The sequence below is a fragment of the Pocillopora verrucosa genome, chromosome 2 (assembly GCF_036669915.1).
Source record: "Pocillopora verrucosa isolate sample1 chromosome 2, ASM3666991v2, whole genome shotgun sequence".
Classification (NCBI taxonomy): domain Eukaryota; kingdom Metazoa; phylum Cnidaria; class Anthozoa; order Scleractinia; family Pocilloporidae; genus Pocillopora; species Pocillopora verrucosa.
Window position 1 is genome coordinate 18,253,247 of NC_089313.1, and position 15,449 is coordinate 18,268,695.

At 36.2% G+C, this 15,449-nt stretch overlaps 1 protein-coding gene across 1 annotated transcript; it reads right to left on the bottom strand.

The window, feature by feature from the left end:
- Window positions 1-10,163: 10,163 nt before the first annotated feature.
- LOC136278979 (uncharacterized) lies at window positions 10,164-15,306 on the bottom strand. Its single transcript, XM_066162291.1, has 3 exons — window positions 14,955-15,306; window positions 14,109-14,221; window positions 10,164-13,901 (listed from the first exon to the last, which is right to left on the bottom strand). The coding sequence occupies exons 1-3, from the start codon at window positions 15,221-15,223 to the stop codon at window positions 12,301-12,303; spliced, it is 1,983 nt and encodes a 660-aa protein (XP_066018388.1). The 5' UTR covers window positions 15,224-15,306; the 3' UTR covers window positions 10,164-12,300.
- Between the last annotated feature and the right edge of the window lie 143 nt (window positions 15,307-15,449).

Genomic DNA, 15,449 nt, shown 5'->3' on the forward strand with positions numbered 1-15,449 from the left:
TGTGGTTACATATGAAGACATTTCATTAACAAATGATGATCTCAGTGAATTTATCTCAATTCAGGAAGATTACATCTCAAAAGGAAGAAATAAGCTTTATATGGAACTAACCATCCCTTATTTTAAAAAGAACTATGCAAATAAGTGTCAGCATCAAACGTGGCCAGGATATACTGTTGACCACATTCAAAATTTTGAACAAGAAGGATACGCCAGGGTATTCTTCTAACCTGCTGATGAACACACGGAGGAACAAAATTTACTCATTTTCCCGTGTGTGTTATTCGGAACATATTTATTCGTAAACTTTCACATTTAACCATTTCAAGTCCTTTCATTTTAATAAATCAAAAATGTATAAAAACCACAGTAGCTTTTAGAATAGATTTTGCTTGTTACTCGCTTTCATTATGCACCTGCATGTCGGTACTTTTGTTATTTGTTACATGGTTTTTTAGGTAAATATAAGCGTTAATGGTCTTTCTGGAAAAATTGGTTTTCATGGTAGTTTGCAGCTGAGTTTATACTCGTAACTTTAATTTCTTTTCATAAGATAGTTTCCACACCAACCTTGCATTGGTAAGCAGAAACTTTTAATTGCTTTTCCGTTTTTATTTCCTAAGCTACGCTGCTGCAATTAAGATAGGTATTGTTTTCTATACCAGAGCTGTAAATTCGCACCTAAGTTTCCTATTTTTAATGGCCTAGAGTTTATTGCATCCGTCTTTTTAATTTTGAAATTCTGTGTAACAATAGCACCTCACACCAGTTAGTTCTTAAGCAAGCACCTTGTACAGCCTTGATGATTACAAACTTGAGTACGCTAGAGGTCATGTCGCTTGTTGGCCTGACCTAGAATAAAAGTACTGTGGAACCAAACGCTGTCTCATCCTTGACGTCCGTACAAGTTCACTAGAAGCAGATCTTCGTGTACCAGGGAATCGTGAAGAGTTTCCATTCTCGCTGCCAAGTGGTCTCTACCGAGTTATTTCCCCCAGTTGTTATTGTGCCGTCTGCGAAGATTAAGTTTCCCAGTTTGGGCGCGAAAAACTTATCGTCACACAAGCTGAACAAATCTCAGGTCAAAATTCCATAATCTGGGTCACTTAATAATAATAATAATAATAATAATAATAATAATAATAATAATAATAACAAAGAACTTGTAGGTGTCAGGGCAGATAAGATCTTACTAGATATGCAAAAGGCAGTCATCTCAAGTACCCTTAACATTGCACGGAGTTTCAAAGTTCTCACTGCGCAGGACCTATGAACTGGCCAAACTTTTAACCATAACTTTTTGGGTTTCTAATATCATTTGAGAATTTCTTTATTTTACGAATTATTTTAGGCTATGGTAATGACAAGCTACGCGATTGCGCCTTGTCAATATCTTATTTAAGGAGGCATCCCTACGTTTTACTGCCATATAATAATAATAATAATGATAATAATAATAATGGCTTATTAGTACTCCACATGGTGGCTCTTCTGTACTAATTCACTAAACAAAAAAATCACACAATTGATAAAATATGCATTGTGGGTATAATAAAATAATATAATGGTTGAAATAAATATATGGATAAACAAATAACGTGCAACAAGATGTATAATTACATAAATAATGTATAAATAATATACATAAGTAATGGTAGCATATGTAAAATGGTTTAATATTGATGATGTAAAATTTATGGATAATATAAATACGCGCGTATGAAAGTAATACTGGCATGAGACAAAGTGTACAGGATATATAAGTAGGACTAGAAACTACTTGTTGCCAATGTTATAAAATGACTTCTGCATTTACTGTCGAATACTTTGAGTTCTGTACAATTTTTAATGTCTTGAGGTAGACTGTTAAATAGCATCGCAGCAGAATTTTGTAGTGTTCCAGGAACAGTCGATGGTTGAAGGCGACGCTCACAAGAAGATCTTAGAGCCCCTGCCGCTTTATGTTAGCTTATGTTCGACCAGTTTGAGGCAGGTTGGCCAGCAGTTTTGGTATAAAGCCTTGCATATCGTCCTAGTTATGTGATAGTCTCGACGATAACTAATGGGGAGCCATCCGAGTTTCAAAATGTCCGACATATCCGCATAGTGATTGTAAACAAAACTTGCCACGGCAATAATACACTTATCCAATTCCGATGACTGACTTGGAGACGTACACAAGGACATGAAACAACATGGCGACAAGTTAAAACGTGGCTCCTGAAGTAAACCGAAAAGGACCATCAAACGTCCCTTGAGAAAGACGTGAACCAATTCAATAAAGCGAAAACGTCTTTTAGGGACCGACAAATTATTTGAAATGTCCTGTCCGTGTTTGTGCCTGACTTGCGCCCTGGGCCCGATGATAGGGTGATGTCATGAAATCTCTGACATCTGGACTTTCTTTCCTTTCGCTGTTAATTTTTTTACTTGTCAAGGCCCATCTTATCAAAATATTATTATCGGGGTGAGTCATCCACTGTTTCTACCCAGAATAACTTTGAAAGTCAGATAATCATTCAAATAATTTAAAGTGTTTCACTGCTGCCATTAAAAAGCACGTGATACTTTGAGGACATTTTCAACTATTCGGTTGCATCGTATAAGAGGAGATATTATTAGGGGAAAAGTAAAGGATTGGGGAGGTGATAGTATAAATTTCTAAAATCATTTTTGCAACCAACGTCATCACTACATAACATCCTTGAGAAAAGCTGAAATGGTGACATATAGACTTCAGAAAGGTAAAAAATGCTCAATTTCCTAATCTGAGTAATACTAAACTTTCTTCTTGCTCCTTCTTGGTCTCCCAATAAGAAAATGGGAAAATGCAAAACACTTTGCAAAAATTTTGAAAAGGAAAAAAGAATTTAACTTCTGATAAAGTTAATTAATTTCCGACCTAAGTCAAAGTTGCTAAATTGTCACACATTATTGGGTTCACGAAACTTTTAGGAGCAGAGAACAGCTAGAACTTGAAAATGAAAAAAAAACTGATCATCCTAGCCATTTTGTTGTTATTGAACATGTTCAGCAGAGTCTGGTCAGCAGCATTCTCTGGCTCAGGTTTGATAAGTAGAGCGAACACACCTCTTTATACATCTCTAATACAACAGGTTGGTAACAAGTTCTTCCCAGTCAAGAATCCCAGGCACACGTGACCAGTTGATGGATTCACATTGATGTGATAAATGAGAGACAGGAAACGTACCTGGCATTAAGAAATAAAAAAAAATATAAACTTTGTTCTCATCAATTTCCTTTCACTCCTCTCAAGTATATAGACCTTCTCTTTTAGACCACAGATGTTACCAAATCAGAATACAAGTAGCCAGCTAAGTACTGATCACAAATTTGCTCCTTATCTACCTAACCCTAAAGCGAAAAGAAATAACTTAATTTGATAAATATCTAAATGAGTAGATGTGTTTTCATTTTGCAGCAGCTTACGTACCACTTAAGCCGCTGCAAATGATAACAAATAAGCAGCAAGACCAATTTTTTGTAACTTTTGAATTATTCAGTTTTAAATTTTTCTTAGGGCTTTTGATTTCCCGGCAAGTGTCTCATTTTTTGCTATGTTGTAGTACAGTTTCATATAGAGAACCTGTGAAACTGACAGTGAAATTAATTTTAAAATGTCAAAATTCAAGAAGAGAACAAGATCATGAGATAACCAGGTAACTAGTACTTCCTTAGCCATGACAATCAGTCGTTCGCGCTCAAGCATGTAAAATATTATTTTGAAGTATTACCGTTGGTGGTTAAAGAGGGAAGTTTTCGCTCGAGAGATAAGAAATTAGTTAAAAAAAAATCCTAGTTCAGGTGGGAAACTAATGTCTTTGTTAAGAAGTGTAAGTTGCGACTCGAAGTCCTAAGCTACGATAAAAATCATCGGCAGAAATATTGGACAAGATGGCGGCCGTGCTTGCGCATTTCGTCCATAATGGCGTCCAAATAATATAAGAAACTGTATGGAAATTTGTAAAATTTCTAAAATATAACAATTAGGAGCTCATGGTCCCGTCTGCTCTCGATCGAGACATATTCAGTACTGATTCTGCTATTCATCAAACCTCACAGGGACTCGATAAATAAAAACCACTTACTTCCCAAGCCAGTTCTTTTGTCATTGATCATTGACCTAGGTCGCCATACAGTTCTTCAAAATCCGTCGTTCTCCATCCCAAACACTCGTCTATTACAGGAAAGTGCATCAATAAAGTCAACTGTTCTCGATCAAATTGACTTCTACAGAGTTCGAAGCGTCCAAATATCCTGTAAAATTGCCATTTCCTCCCATCAAAAAACTTCCCAACGCGCCAGAATATCCCTTATTTTCCATGTTGAGTAATTGACGAGACGCCATGATGAAAACTATGACTGAAATAGTTAAACACGAGCAACGTTGATCTTCGAATCGTCGGCCATATTTGTTTATGTTCTTGCAGTTCTTGCAGGGAAATAAATTAGTTCTCAGGTCCTTTTCGGAATAAAAATATGCCAGGCATTGAATGCAAATTCAGTAGTCTTAACGCGAAAATTAAATTTAAGCAAATCAAAATTCTGGCATCATGTCATCGCTCCGGCTCGAAAAATCCTAAAGATTTACTTGCAGGTCTTTTCTTTTTCTTTTCATCAAATAGAAGATCTGCGGTGCTCAAATTGTACAAGTCATGGTACGAAACACTCTTCTTCAGGATGATCTTAATAATCTTAGCGCATGGGCTCGTAAGTGGCAGCTACGTTTCAACGCAGACAAATGCGAATCTATGCGAATCACGCATTTACGCGATAAGTCGGTAACTAATTATTTCTTAGAAAAGCCCCTGAAAGATGTGACTAATTTTAAAGATCTCGGTGTCACACTAACTAGAGATCTTTCATGGGGCCATCACATAAGTATCACTGTCAATAAAGCGAACAAAGTTTTAGGTTCCATTAAACGCTCAGTAGGCACCGCTAACACAAATGTTTTTTCTATGCTGTACATGTCTCTGGTACGGCCAATCTTGGAATATGCGGTACCTGTTTGGTGTCCTTACCTTGTTAAGGACATCCATGCCCTTGAAAATGTACAGCGAAGAGCCTCAAGACTCGCTTTAAATCAACGCAAAGGAGAAATGTCCTATGAAGACCGATGCAAACTGTTAAAATGGCCCACTCTCTCTGACCGTAGAACTTACTTATCTTTAGTCGAATGTTATAAGATAGTTTTTGGTTTTTATCATTTAAATTTTGAAGACTTCTTTGATATTGCCACGATTCGGTCTACGAGAGCAAATCATCAATACAAACTCTATATTAAACCAGCTAGACTTAATTGTTACAAAAATTCTTTTTTTATTAGGATTGTCAAATTATGGAACGAGTTACCGGGTGATATAGTGGAAGCTGACAGCTTTCAGCATTTTAAATCTAAACTTAAATCGTACTTAAATATTTGATTGTAATGATTTTGATTTATATTTTGTCTTTTCTTTTAAGGGAGTTTTTACACAGGGATAACCTCTTAACTTCCTTTTCTAGAAGTATTTTCTTTTTAGTTTTATTTGTATATAATAGTTATCATCTGCTTCTGGAATAAATAAAGTATGTATGTATGTATGTATGTACATTGATTACATTGATTCTTTGCAGATCGAGCCGTGATCGCCGCCATATTGAATTCTCTTGATATTCTATTGTTCCGGAGTGTAATACGGTATACCGCTGGTAATTGTTAGCGGGCTCGAAATGTCCTTGATTTCTGGCGATGGAAGGGATTGTCGAAGAAAGTAATTTCAACTTGTCAAACCCTTTATCTACATCGGCTAGTTATTCAAGTGTGGGGTAGATTCAGTTGCCGCCATTCTTCCTGTCTATCCACTGACAATTTTCAGTGAGACTGCTTGGGAAGTCATTTTGATTTCATTTTAAGAAAATGTATGGGAAGTAACTCTCCCCCTCCCCCTCCCCCTCCCCCTCCCCCTCCTTGCGTTTCCATTTAAGCTACGCGGTATGCATTTCCATTCGTTAATGCAGCGTTTGCATGTTTCAGTTTCTCTAATGTAATACTTAAAAAATTCAAAGTGGTCGAATAGTACTACCTCAAACCGTAAATAAACAGCATGAAAACTGAGACAGTTGAATTCTATTTCAAAATCATAATTCTTTTCACGGCCGAGTTTTGACAGAAGTAAATTGTCATGCTAAACAGATATGTCCGCTGAGTCCGCCGGAGGTAAGTAGTTAACAATAGACTATTTACGTCAACCATGATTATTGTTCTAGCTTCGATCCTTGATTAGCGTGGATCAATGGTATTTGCACAACTGAAGTCTTTTTTTAGAAAAAATGTATGCGTCTCAGTTCTTAGAAGCGTCACTTTAATTTTGACCACGCAGATACTGTGTGCAGGGAAATTTTGTAAAAAAGCCAAAAGGAAGAAGACTTGTGTTGTTATTTCTTCTTCTTATCTTTGAAGGTAAATAAATTTCTCATACTAAGAGTATTTCTTCTCTGTCGAGCGTGAGTAAGACAAGTATTGTGCTAAAGATGAGATGATTCCCGACCGCAGCCTGCCGTAAATGCAACATTTTCCGCCATTGACTATGAGACATATTTCAGCGAAGGAGGTTGTGGTGCCAATTTCGTATTAAATATATAGTTGGGAGGAGGTGCGTCCGACATTGTAAATGCTTCAAGTGATTACGAAACTGGAGAGGTAAGATGTTATATTATTTATTGCAAAATAACAGATTTAGACCGGAAAGAAATGAGAAACTTGCGTCACGTTTATGCCTAAATTGGAAGTCATGCAACCAAGTTACGGAATGGATAGCGTTACGGCAAACCACAGTTATTTATTAAAAATCACCCTTGAACCAATCAGTTTTCTTTATTTATATCATCTGACCTATGTAAACAAGCTAAGATACCAAGCCTCTGAAAGTAAAAATGGCGTTGGAAACGACTTGTTCGGGAAGAACCGTCGATCCAACTTCTGCGATATCCTTTCTGCGTGACTAAAGGCGAAAGTTCTGTTCGCGATGAGTACTGCAAATCTTCAACTTTTCGGGGATCAAAGAGAATGCCCCATTCATTCAAAAAAGTGGCACAAAATGAGAGATAAGAGACCCCTGTTTGTTGCGAGATGCTCGCAACCTACCAAGAGTGTCTTCTTTCTCGGATGTACCGAGTTGAAGTTTGGCTATTTCAGCCAACTTACTGTGTTTGTATGGAAGTGCAATATGACTCTTCTGTGGGATTTGCGTAATTTGTTGGGGATCAAAGACGAAACGAGTGTGAACCTCGAAATTTCGTCCAAAGCAACAACTCACTAACACGATAACACACCAATGCTCGCAAGTACGATAATTATTTTCATTTTGTCAAAATTATTAGACCTTTGCCATACAAATCCTTAGAAGCTTCGGACATTTTTAAAGGGCATTAGGAAAACTGCGCATGCTTGGCCGCCATGATGTCCTACATTTCTGCCCATGCTGCACGGCAACTCCTCTGTGCAAATTGCTGTTTCTATTACCGCACACCAATAAGCTCTTTGCAGGACTTAATCACGTGCTTGCAGAAAACAAATATTTCTCCGAGTTCTTCGGAAGGACTTCGCAGAAGCTGCGTGAAGGGAAATTTTGTGAAGAAACCAAAAGAGCGTTGGCAAGACAAGTATTAGTGCTAAAGGTGAGATCGTCATTGTTCAGCCAGGGTGACGCGTTAGTAGAAGTTTCGAGTAATTACCCACATGTATCAAAAATAGTTGGCTATTCTTCAATTCTCACTTGTTCAATGGGTCGCCATAATTTTTGGCTCGACCACCATGTTTCAGTTTCTACACTGCAATACTTAAAAAATTCAAAGCGATCGAATAGTACTGCCTCAAAGAATGACATTAAACGGAAATTTGCATGGTTTCATTTGATAAGTGTTATTTTTGAGGCCTTTGGAAGAGCCTCGTCGAGTGAAGTCGAGATTTATCGGGATATGAAAGGTTCGTATTTATTTTTTGTCTCATTTTTGAGTTAAAACGTGTTCTTCCGCTCCTTCTCTCACAACGCACACACCAAACAACTTAGGTGGCATCACGTACCTTGAAAACAACGTCCAAAGTCCAACTTTTCACGTGCTTGAATTGTATTCTGCCAATCAAATTCCATTTTTTTACATTAGACTTCGCTCCATCACATGCGCTTTCCTTATAAGCAACCTGCAATTTTTCACCTGCTTGTTTGTATTCTACCAATCAAATTCCATTTTGCCACATTAGATTTTGCTCTATCACATGCGCTTTCCTTATAAACAACTTGCATTCTATCACGTATTTTAACAGCATTATCCAACACCACTAAAAAAAAAAATCACATAAAACCTTTACCCTTGCGAAATGCATTTTGGAATTCCTAGGAATTCCTAGGAGTAAGAAGTGTGAATTTTCACGGTAAATTCGGACTGGGAATTCCCAACTATAACAACTTTGGTTCTAAAAACTTAGAAATTCCTAGAAATTCCCAGAAATTCCCAGAAATTCCAAGTTTATAGCCAAGAGGACTTGGAATTCCAATGACTTTCCCTGAAAAGCTGTAAATCTAAAAAATTCCTAGGAATTCCAGGGAATTTCTAGGAATTTTTTTAGCAAAAATTTGAGGCTACCAATATAAGATAAGTACTAGAAATTAGAAAATCCCAGCTAAAATCCAAGTATTCAATGAAATCTATTTACAAGCTTATATTTTGTGATTGTATATTAAGATCCGTGACATGCAGTAATATTAGGATGGAACCAATTTGATTTATTTTTCATTCCTTGAAAATTTCATATGAATCCTCAACCACAGCTATTCATATAAAATAGTCCTAATCAATCATAAAATTTGGTTTGACACAAATTGCAAAAAAAAATCTGTTGATTCTTTACCATGAAATGCAAAATCTTAAGTTATATTTGTTGCAATAAATATTATCTGTCTAAAAATAGTCTTAAAATGAATCATTTAATTTTAGGATGATGATACAAATGGTATTTAACCCTTTAGCTGCCAGAGACAGGCTTTGGCTTGATTTTATGTGGTTGTGACTCATTTGGATAAAACTCTTGTGTATGAACATTCCTATGTAAGCTGTCAAGCAGCACTTACATGTTTTATTCTTTGTTGATTCTGCACACTGGAATTCAAATATTTCTTCTCAAATTTTGACCAAGCACTCTTGGGAGTGAAGGGCTTAATAACAGTTAAGTAGAATTGATTTTTTATTTAAAATCTTGCTGTAACTGTAATAATAAATTAGAATGAAGTTATCCTAAACTGCAGACTTAGCTGCTGTTTGTCTTTTTTTCCTGGGGTCACAGCTTTCCCTGTTGGCCTTGAATGAGGTTGTCCACAAGAAGCTTGTCCATTTTGTATCTGGATTCCATGAAATCTGAATTTAAAAAAAAAAAAAAAAAAAATATATGTATATATATAAATGAATGTGGGGGTAGAGTCTACCTTGGCATAAAGTGCTCAATTCTGTGGTAGTAGGACTAAGTATAAATAATTTAAAGAATTAAAGATGCAATGCGTCCTCTTTAATTCTTTAACTTATGTATATATATATATATATATATATATATATATATATATATATATTAAAAGCTCAGACAAGGCCTTAGATAGCTATAAGGAAAAGGTCATTCATTGGAATCTCAATTTAACAGAGTGCAGGGATAGGGAAATCTCTGATATATTGAATGACTTTTATATTGGAGTTAGTACATCTCTCCCATAGATTTTACGAAAAAAGGGCTGAATACATTATTTTGTTTTTACCAAGGAGGGCTTCTTTATGTATTATGAATCTTGAATGTTCCCAAATGTGACTAAAGTAATCTTGAAACCTTACTGATAGATTTATTTCATTGTAAAGCATAAGGTTAAGAAACTGCGGTATGCAAGTGACCGATTCGATTTCAGAATTATTCGAGTTTCAGTTGCGCCGAGCGTTATGTAACCTCCATTCAAGCCGTTATATCTATTCTGTGAGAAGATTTTGATCACGCAACGAACATCGCAATTTGTATTCACCACAAACTTTCAAAATCGTAGCATTATAAATGGCCACTCGACCCTTGTTTGTACCAGTCAAAATGTTAACTGCTGTCCCTTCTTTTAACTCCACAGCGCCAACGACTTTCTTTTCATTTACAACACTCACGCTGTTCTCGTTTTCCCATCGAACTACAATAAAACCTATCTTTAGAAATATTACATAAAGCAAAACAGTTGAGGAAAGAAATTACTTGATGCACGAGCAATCAACCGTTGAAAAGTACTTTTCAAAGATGAGCGCCAAATGGAGTCTTCTTTGTTTCTGATCACGGGCATGATCACGTGGATCTTGTAGGAATTGCCATTGGCTAGCAAACTGAATCCGCTAGCTTGCCCGATTGCAATGTCAAGAAAAGCGCAACATTATTCTGACTTCTCTGACCGTTTCTCTGCTTCTGAACGATGGATACCTTAGATCCAATTGATCTGACGGTGATATAAATAATTATGTGAGCTCACTCTATGTAGAAATAATCGACAGAAATCGATCGTACTACAAATGCACGATTTGTGGCCGAAAGTTGTCGAGGAAACAAAGACTCAAAAAACCCACTTGAGTTGTGTTCATCCCTTACCAAAAAGATAGCCTTGAAGTATACTTTAAGTATACTACAAGTATACTGCGTCAATAGTGGTTATACTGCAATCATACTTCAATAATACTTCAATAGTACTGCACTTACTTAAGTACATCTGCAGTACCATTTTTGAAGTACACTTTAAGTATACTGCTCAAGTGAAAATCGTTTTCTTTGTTGTTGATGTAGGGTACAAGTATACTTTAAGTATACTGCTCGAGTGAAAATCATTTTCTTTGTTGTTGATGTAGGGTACAAGTACACTTTAAGTATACTGCTCAAATGAAAATCATTTTCTTTGTTGTTGATGTAGGGTACAAGTATACTTTAAATGTTTGACACAAATGTAAATCAAGTTCAGGTCTGATTAAGTGGGAAATAACTCTACTGAAAAAGTACTGATGCTTCAGTTGATAAAGATCATAATAACTTTAATGTCTCACACAAATGAGAGTAGTAGGAAATAACTATACTAAAAAGGTACTAATTAGGCTTCAGTCGATAAGATCATATACATTTACACAATCAGATTGGCTGGTTTACAGGTATACTGTACTACAAACCAGAAAAAGCCTGCACAGCAAAGTTATCTTCTCAGAAGAATTATATTACACTGTATATTAGCTTTCAACTTTGAAAATACAATCCACACACACAGGTCTGCATGGCGCATTAACATACATATTCTTTGAAGTCATTGTAACTGCAAAGCTTGACACTAACAGAAGCCAACAAGCCACAGACTAGTAAAAATTCAGTTTTGGCTAGTGGTTTTCAATTATTTTCCACTAGACACTGGCTAGTAAACAAACTAAATTTGACTAAACTAGTTTCTGTCTTTCTTCAAAGAAGACAAACACAAACACTTTTCTCGCAATGTCTTTGTGGATCTATCATGTTACTAGGCACGTGATGTTCAGCACCATTGCAAATTTACATCTGTATTAAAAAAAAAGGTCTGTTTACTTTTCACTGTGTGACCCCTAAACAGGTAACTGAACATGTTATTATGTTGAAAGAAATATTTGACAGACAAGACAGCATTTTCTGAAAGCACACATCAATTTTCTTGTGAAATATGTACAACAAAACATGAACTTCCAAATAAAATCATGCACAAATTCGTGCAGCACTGTAAAGGGATAACATTTCATTAACTGTGAAAACACATGTCATCGTATGCTTACTGACAAAGTTTACAACTACAGAAATAATTAGATAAGAAGGACTGATCCTCTTTGACATTTAAATCAGGCATTTATTGCCATCAAATTTCACCAACAAAGGTTTCCAGGATTTGTTGTTTTGCTTTTGAAACATTTCTATGGTGCCTGTCTGTGAAGAAGTCTCAACAGTTTTTACAATGTCTTCAGGTCTCAATATTTTTCCGAGAACATCTCAAAGAAAAACAGAGTCCTGAAAGTCTTTGTGGGAAAATTGCTAGATTTTTCTTTGTGATTTGTTGACCTAGAGATTTGATGTGAGGAAAACATGAGGCCCATTCAACAAAATTAGAACTGACACAATTCATTCATTTACTTAGCTAGTAAAAAAATTTTTGGCTAGTAAAGTCTAAGTTATCACCAACCACAAGGCTAGTAAGTTCAAAAGTTAGTGTCGAGCCCTGTAACTACTGCCTAGTCCTTTTCAAACCTATTTGGAAGCTTACACACAAAATCAGCATTTGTAGAATCACTGATGTTGACAGAAACACACATTGAAATAATATCCATGACAGGAACTGCAACAAATGCTCCTTTTGCTTTCTTAACAGGAACAATGTGATTAACCATAGCATTTGTGAACTTATCCTTTGAAAGGCTAATTTTTGGGTTAGGCTCCAGCAGCTTCAAGATGGCAATATAATAAATTCTATCAGAATGTTCACAAAGCTGAAAACACTTTAAAAAGAACTGCAACTCTTCAAAATTTAAAGTACCATTCTTGGTAAATTGAACTGTATAGCTATTTCTCTTTGTAGTTGCATGATACTGACTACACTGAAACATTGTTCCATGTTTCCAGAGCCGCTTGAATTTATGTGAAGTTAAAATTTCCCCAAGTAGATCTTTAACAACTACACTGGTTTGTGGATCTAAATCAAGCCTTTGAAGGCTACCTATCGCATACACCTTCTCTGCAATTTCCTCTCTACAAGTGGGCAGTGGACGGCCTTCCACAAGATGTTTGTAGAAGCTCTTTGCTGCTGATCCTGCAGGAAGCAGAGGGGTTAGCTCGGGTATCTTCTGATGAATGCAAACTGCATGGGTAATTTGAATGTCAACATTCTGTGTACCATGAAACAGTTTTGTCAAATCCCCATTATAGCCCTCAAACCAGAAGCATGATGTGCCCCATAGTGGACCAAGATGTCTCACACAATCTGGGAGATGAAGCAGCATGTGCACATTGTATGTCTCATACCTTCTACCATACAGGGCCTCCATCCTTGTGCAGAAGTGTAACAGCATTGATGAGCTACTCTCTACATCATTTGGTGAAATGGAATCTTGTAGGAGTAAATAGATTGCATCTACCAGAAGCACGAGGTGCTGAAAATAAACTTCCTCTAGAAGTCCCCAGAGACAGGGAAGGGCATAGTACAAAAGAAAAGAACGCAGTTCTGATGCTTTAAAATGTGCAAGATTCTTTAACAGACTTCTGGGTGTACGTGTTATGACATTTGGGGGCTTAATATCTAAGTATCTTTGTTCCAATTTCTTGACATTTTCTGACCCAAGATACCATGGATTACTGGAATATGACTTTTCTGACCATAAAGTTAACAACATTTTAGTGATGCCAAGCAAAACACAATGCATGTAGTCAATTGTTACACCATTGATGATATCAAAACCTGGTAAAACCATACTCCAAGTCATCCCTTTCACTCCTTTAACTACTGAATCTTTACCACTGCCTTTCAGGTTATCAGCTTCTTTGGCAAATAACAGTGTCTGTTCATGTGTCCGTTTCTCAATTGTCCTAGCAGTTAAATTTGTTTGTTTTCCTCCCTCTGCATTTTGATGTCCTCTTATATGAAAGGGGTATGCCCTGGTGTGCCCTCTTTCACTGGTTTTCACAGTTTCACCAGGATGAAGACAATATGGACATCCATATGTCCCATTGAATTGCGACATATTTTGAAATAAACACTTTGCAGGAGCGTCAAAACTTCCACACAAAAGAATACAACGTATAATCCTCAAAGATCCATCAGAGAAAGTTACCTGTTCACCTGGAATAAAAACAACTTAATGAGTGAGTGTGATAAAATCATGCTTATAAAATTCTCATAACCACAGATGTCTATTATTCTAAACACTTCAATGGTAACTCATGCATGACCATTGAGTTTATAATAGAAATACTTTGGAAAGAATAAGAGGGAATTTAACTTTGGAATCTCAATGGGAAAAGAAAAAATAATGCAAAAGTTAAGTACCTTCTTTAAAGAGACCATGAAGAGAATTTACAAATGGCTGCAAAAAAGTGCGGAAATCTGGCTTCTTACGTCCAAACCACAGACCAGCAAAGAGACGATACTTGGTGCTAAACCTAAAAGTATGAGCAGGAGAACAGCTATTGTGATTTGCTGTCAACATGTTACATTTTCAAATTGTGTAATTAGTTCAGTCAAAGCAATACCTGAAAGTTTGATATGAAATAAAAAATGAAAGAGAAACTCAAACCCATTGAAACCAAAGCTGAAACATGTTTTAAAGCTCTTCATCTAGTCACTGTCTTAAATTTGTTTTCTTCATAGAAGCTGCCAAATCAATTTTTTTCAACATCAAATTTGCACAAAACAAGTTAGTGACTACCTGTTTCTTATTTTCATTCAGTTAAACCTGGTGTAATTAAATGTTTTTCTGGTGTACAGTAGTCTAGATTCCTCAAGAATTAATTGCCTGGGTAATGACCATTTCAAACTACCTCAAGATTTCAAACAGCATCTTGTTGACTTCCTATAGGATATTATGCATGACATTTATTAAAAGCAGTCATACCTTCAGGCTTCCTCATGTAATGAACTGTCCAATTAAAATAATTAACCCTTTAACTCCCAAGTCAAATTTGTAATCCTCCTAACTGTCAACCATACAATTCTTGTAATGTTAGTTCAGAGAAGTTAGTATTAGATCGACTTATTATCCCAAATTGATATTTTTTCTTCATTCTTATCACCTATCTGGTTGACATTGGATGGATATTGTAAGGAGAAATTCTGTCTTGGTCACTCATGAGAGTTAAAGGGTTAAAAAAAAAATTAAATAAAATAATTTGATACCTCTTCTCTGGAGGCAACTCATTTATGACGAAGTACACAGGCCACAAGCTGTAGTTAGATGAACGGAAGATTGAAACACCATCTGTGTTCACCATCAGGGATAGGTGGATTTCCTTTCCTCTTGCAGCAGTTGATGTCCCGTGGAAATAACCTTTAGGATCAAAGTGGTTCCTGTACAGTTCACCATCAAATATATCCTCAATGTTGTGTTTGCACTTCTTCTTCCTGGACGTACGATGATGTAGTATTTCATGCGCTGAATCTCCCATACCTTTGAATAAAATTGACACTACTGAATAAGAAATGTTAAATCAAAGCAGTATGTTGCTGCTGGAAGTTAGTTCATTGGCAAAGTTTTGTATGGGGAGACTTTGCCCAAGAGTCCTCACACCTTCCATTATTTATACAAAAATTCAAAATCTATATATATCTTAAATACACTGTGACAAAAACTATAACCCTTTCTTATACCAAAAAGGTGACGAGACGAAAATC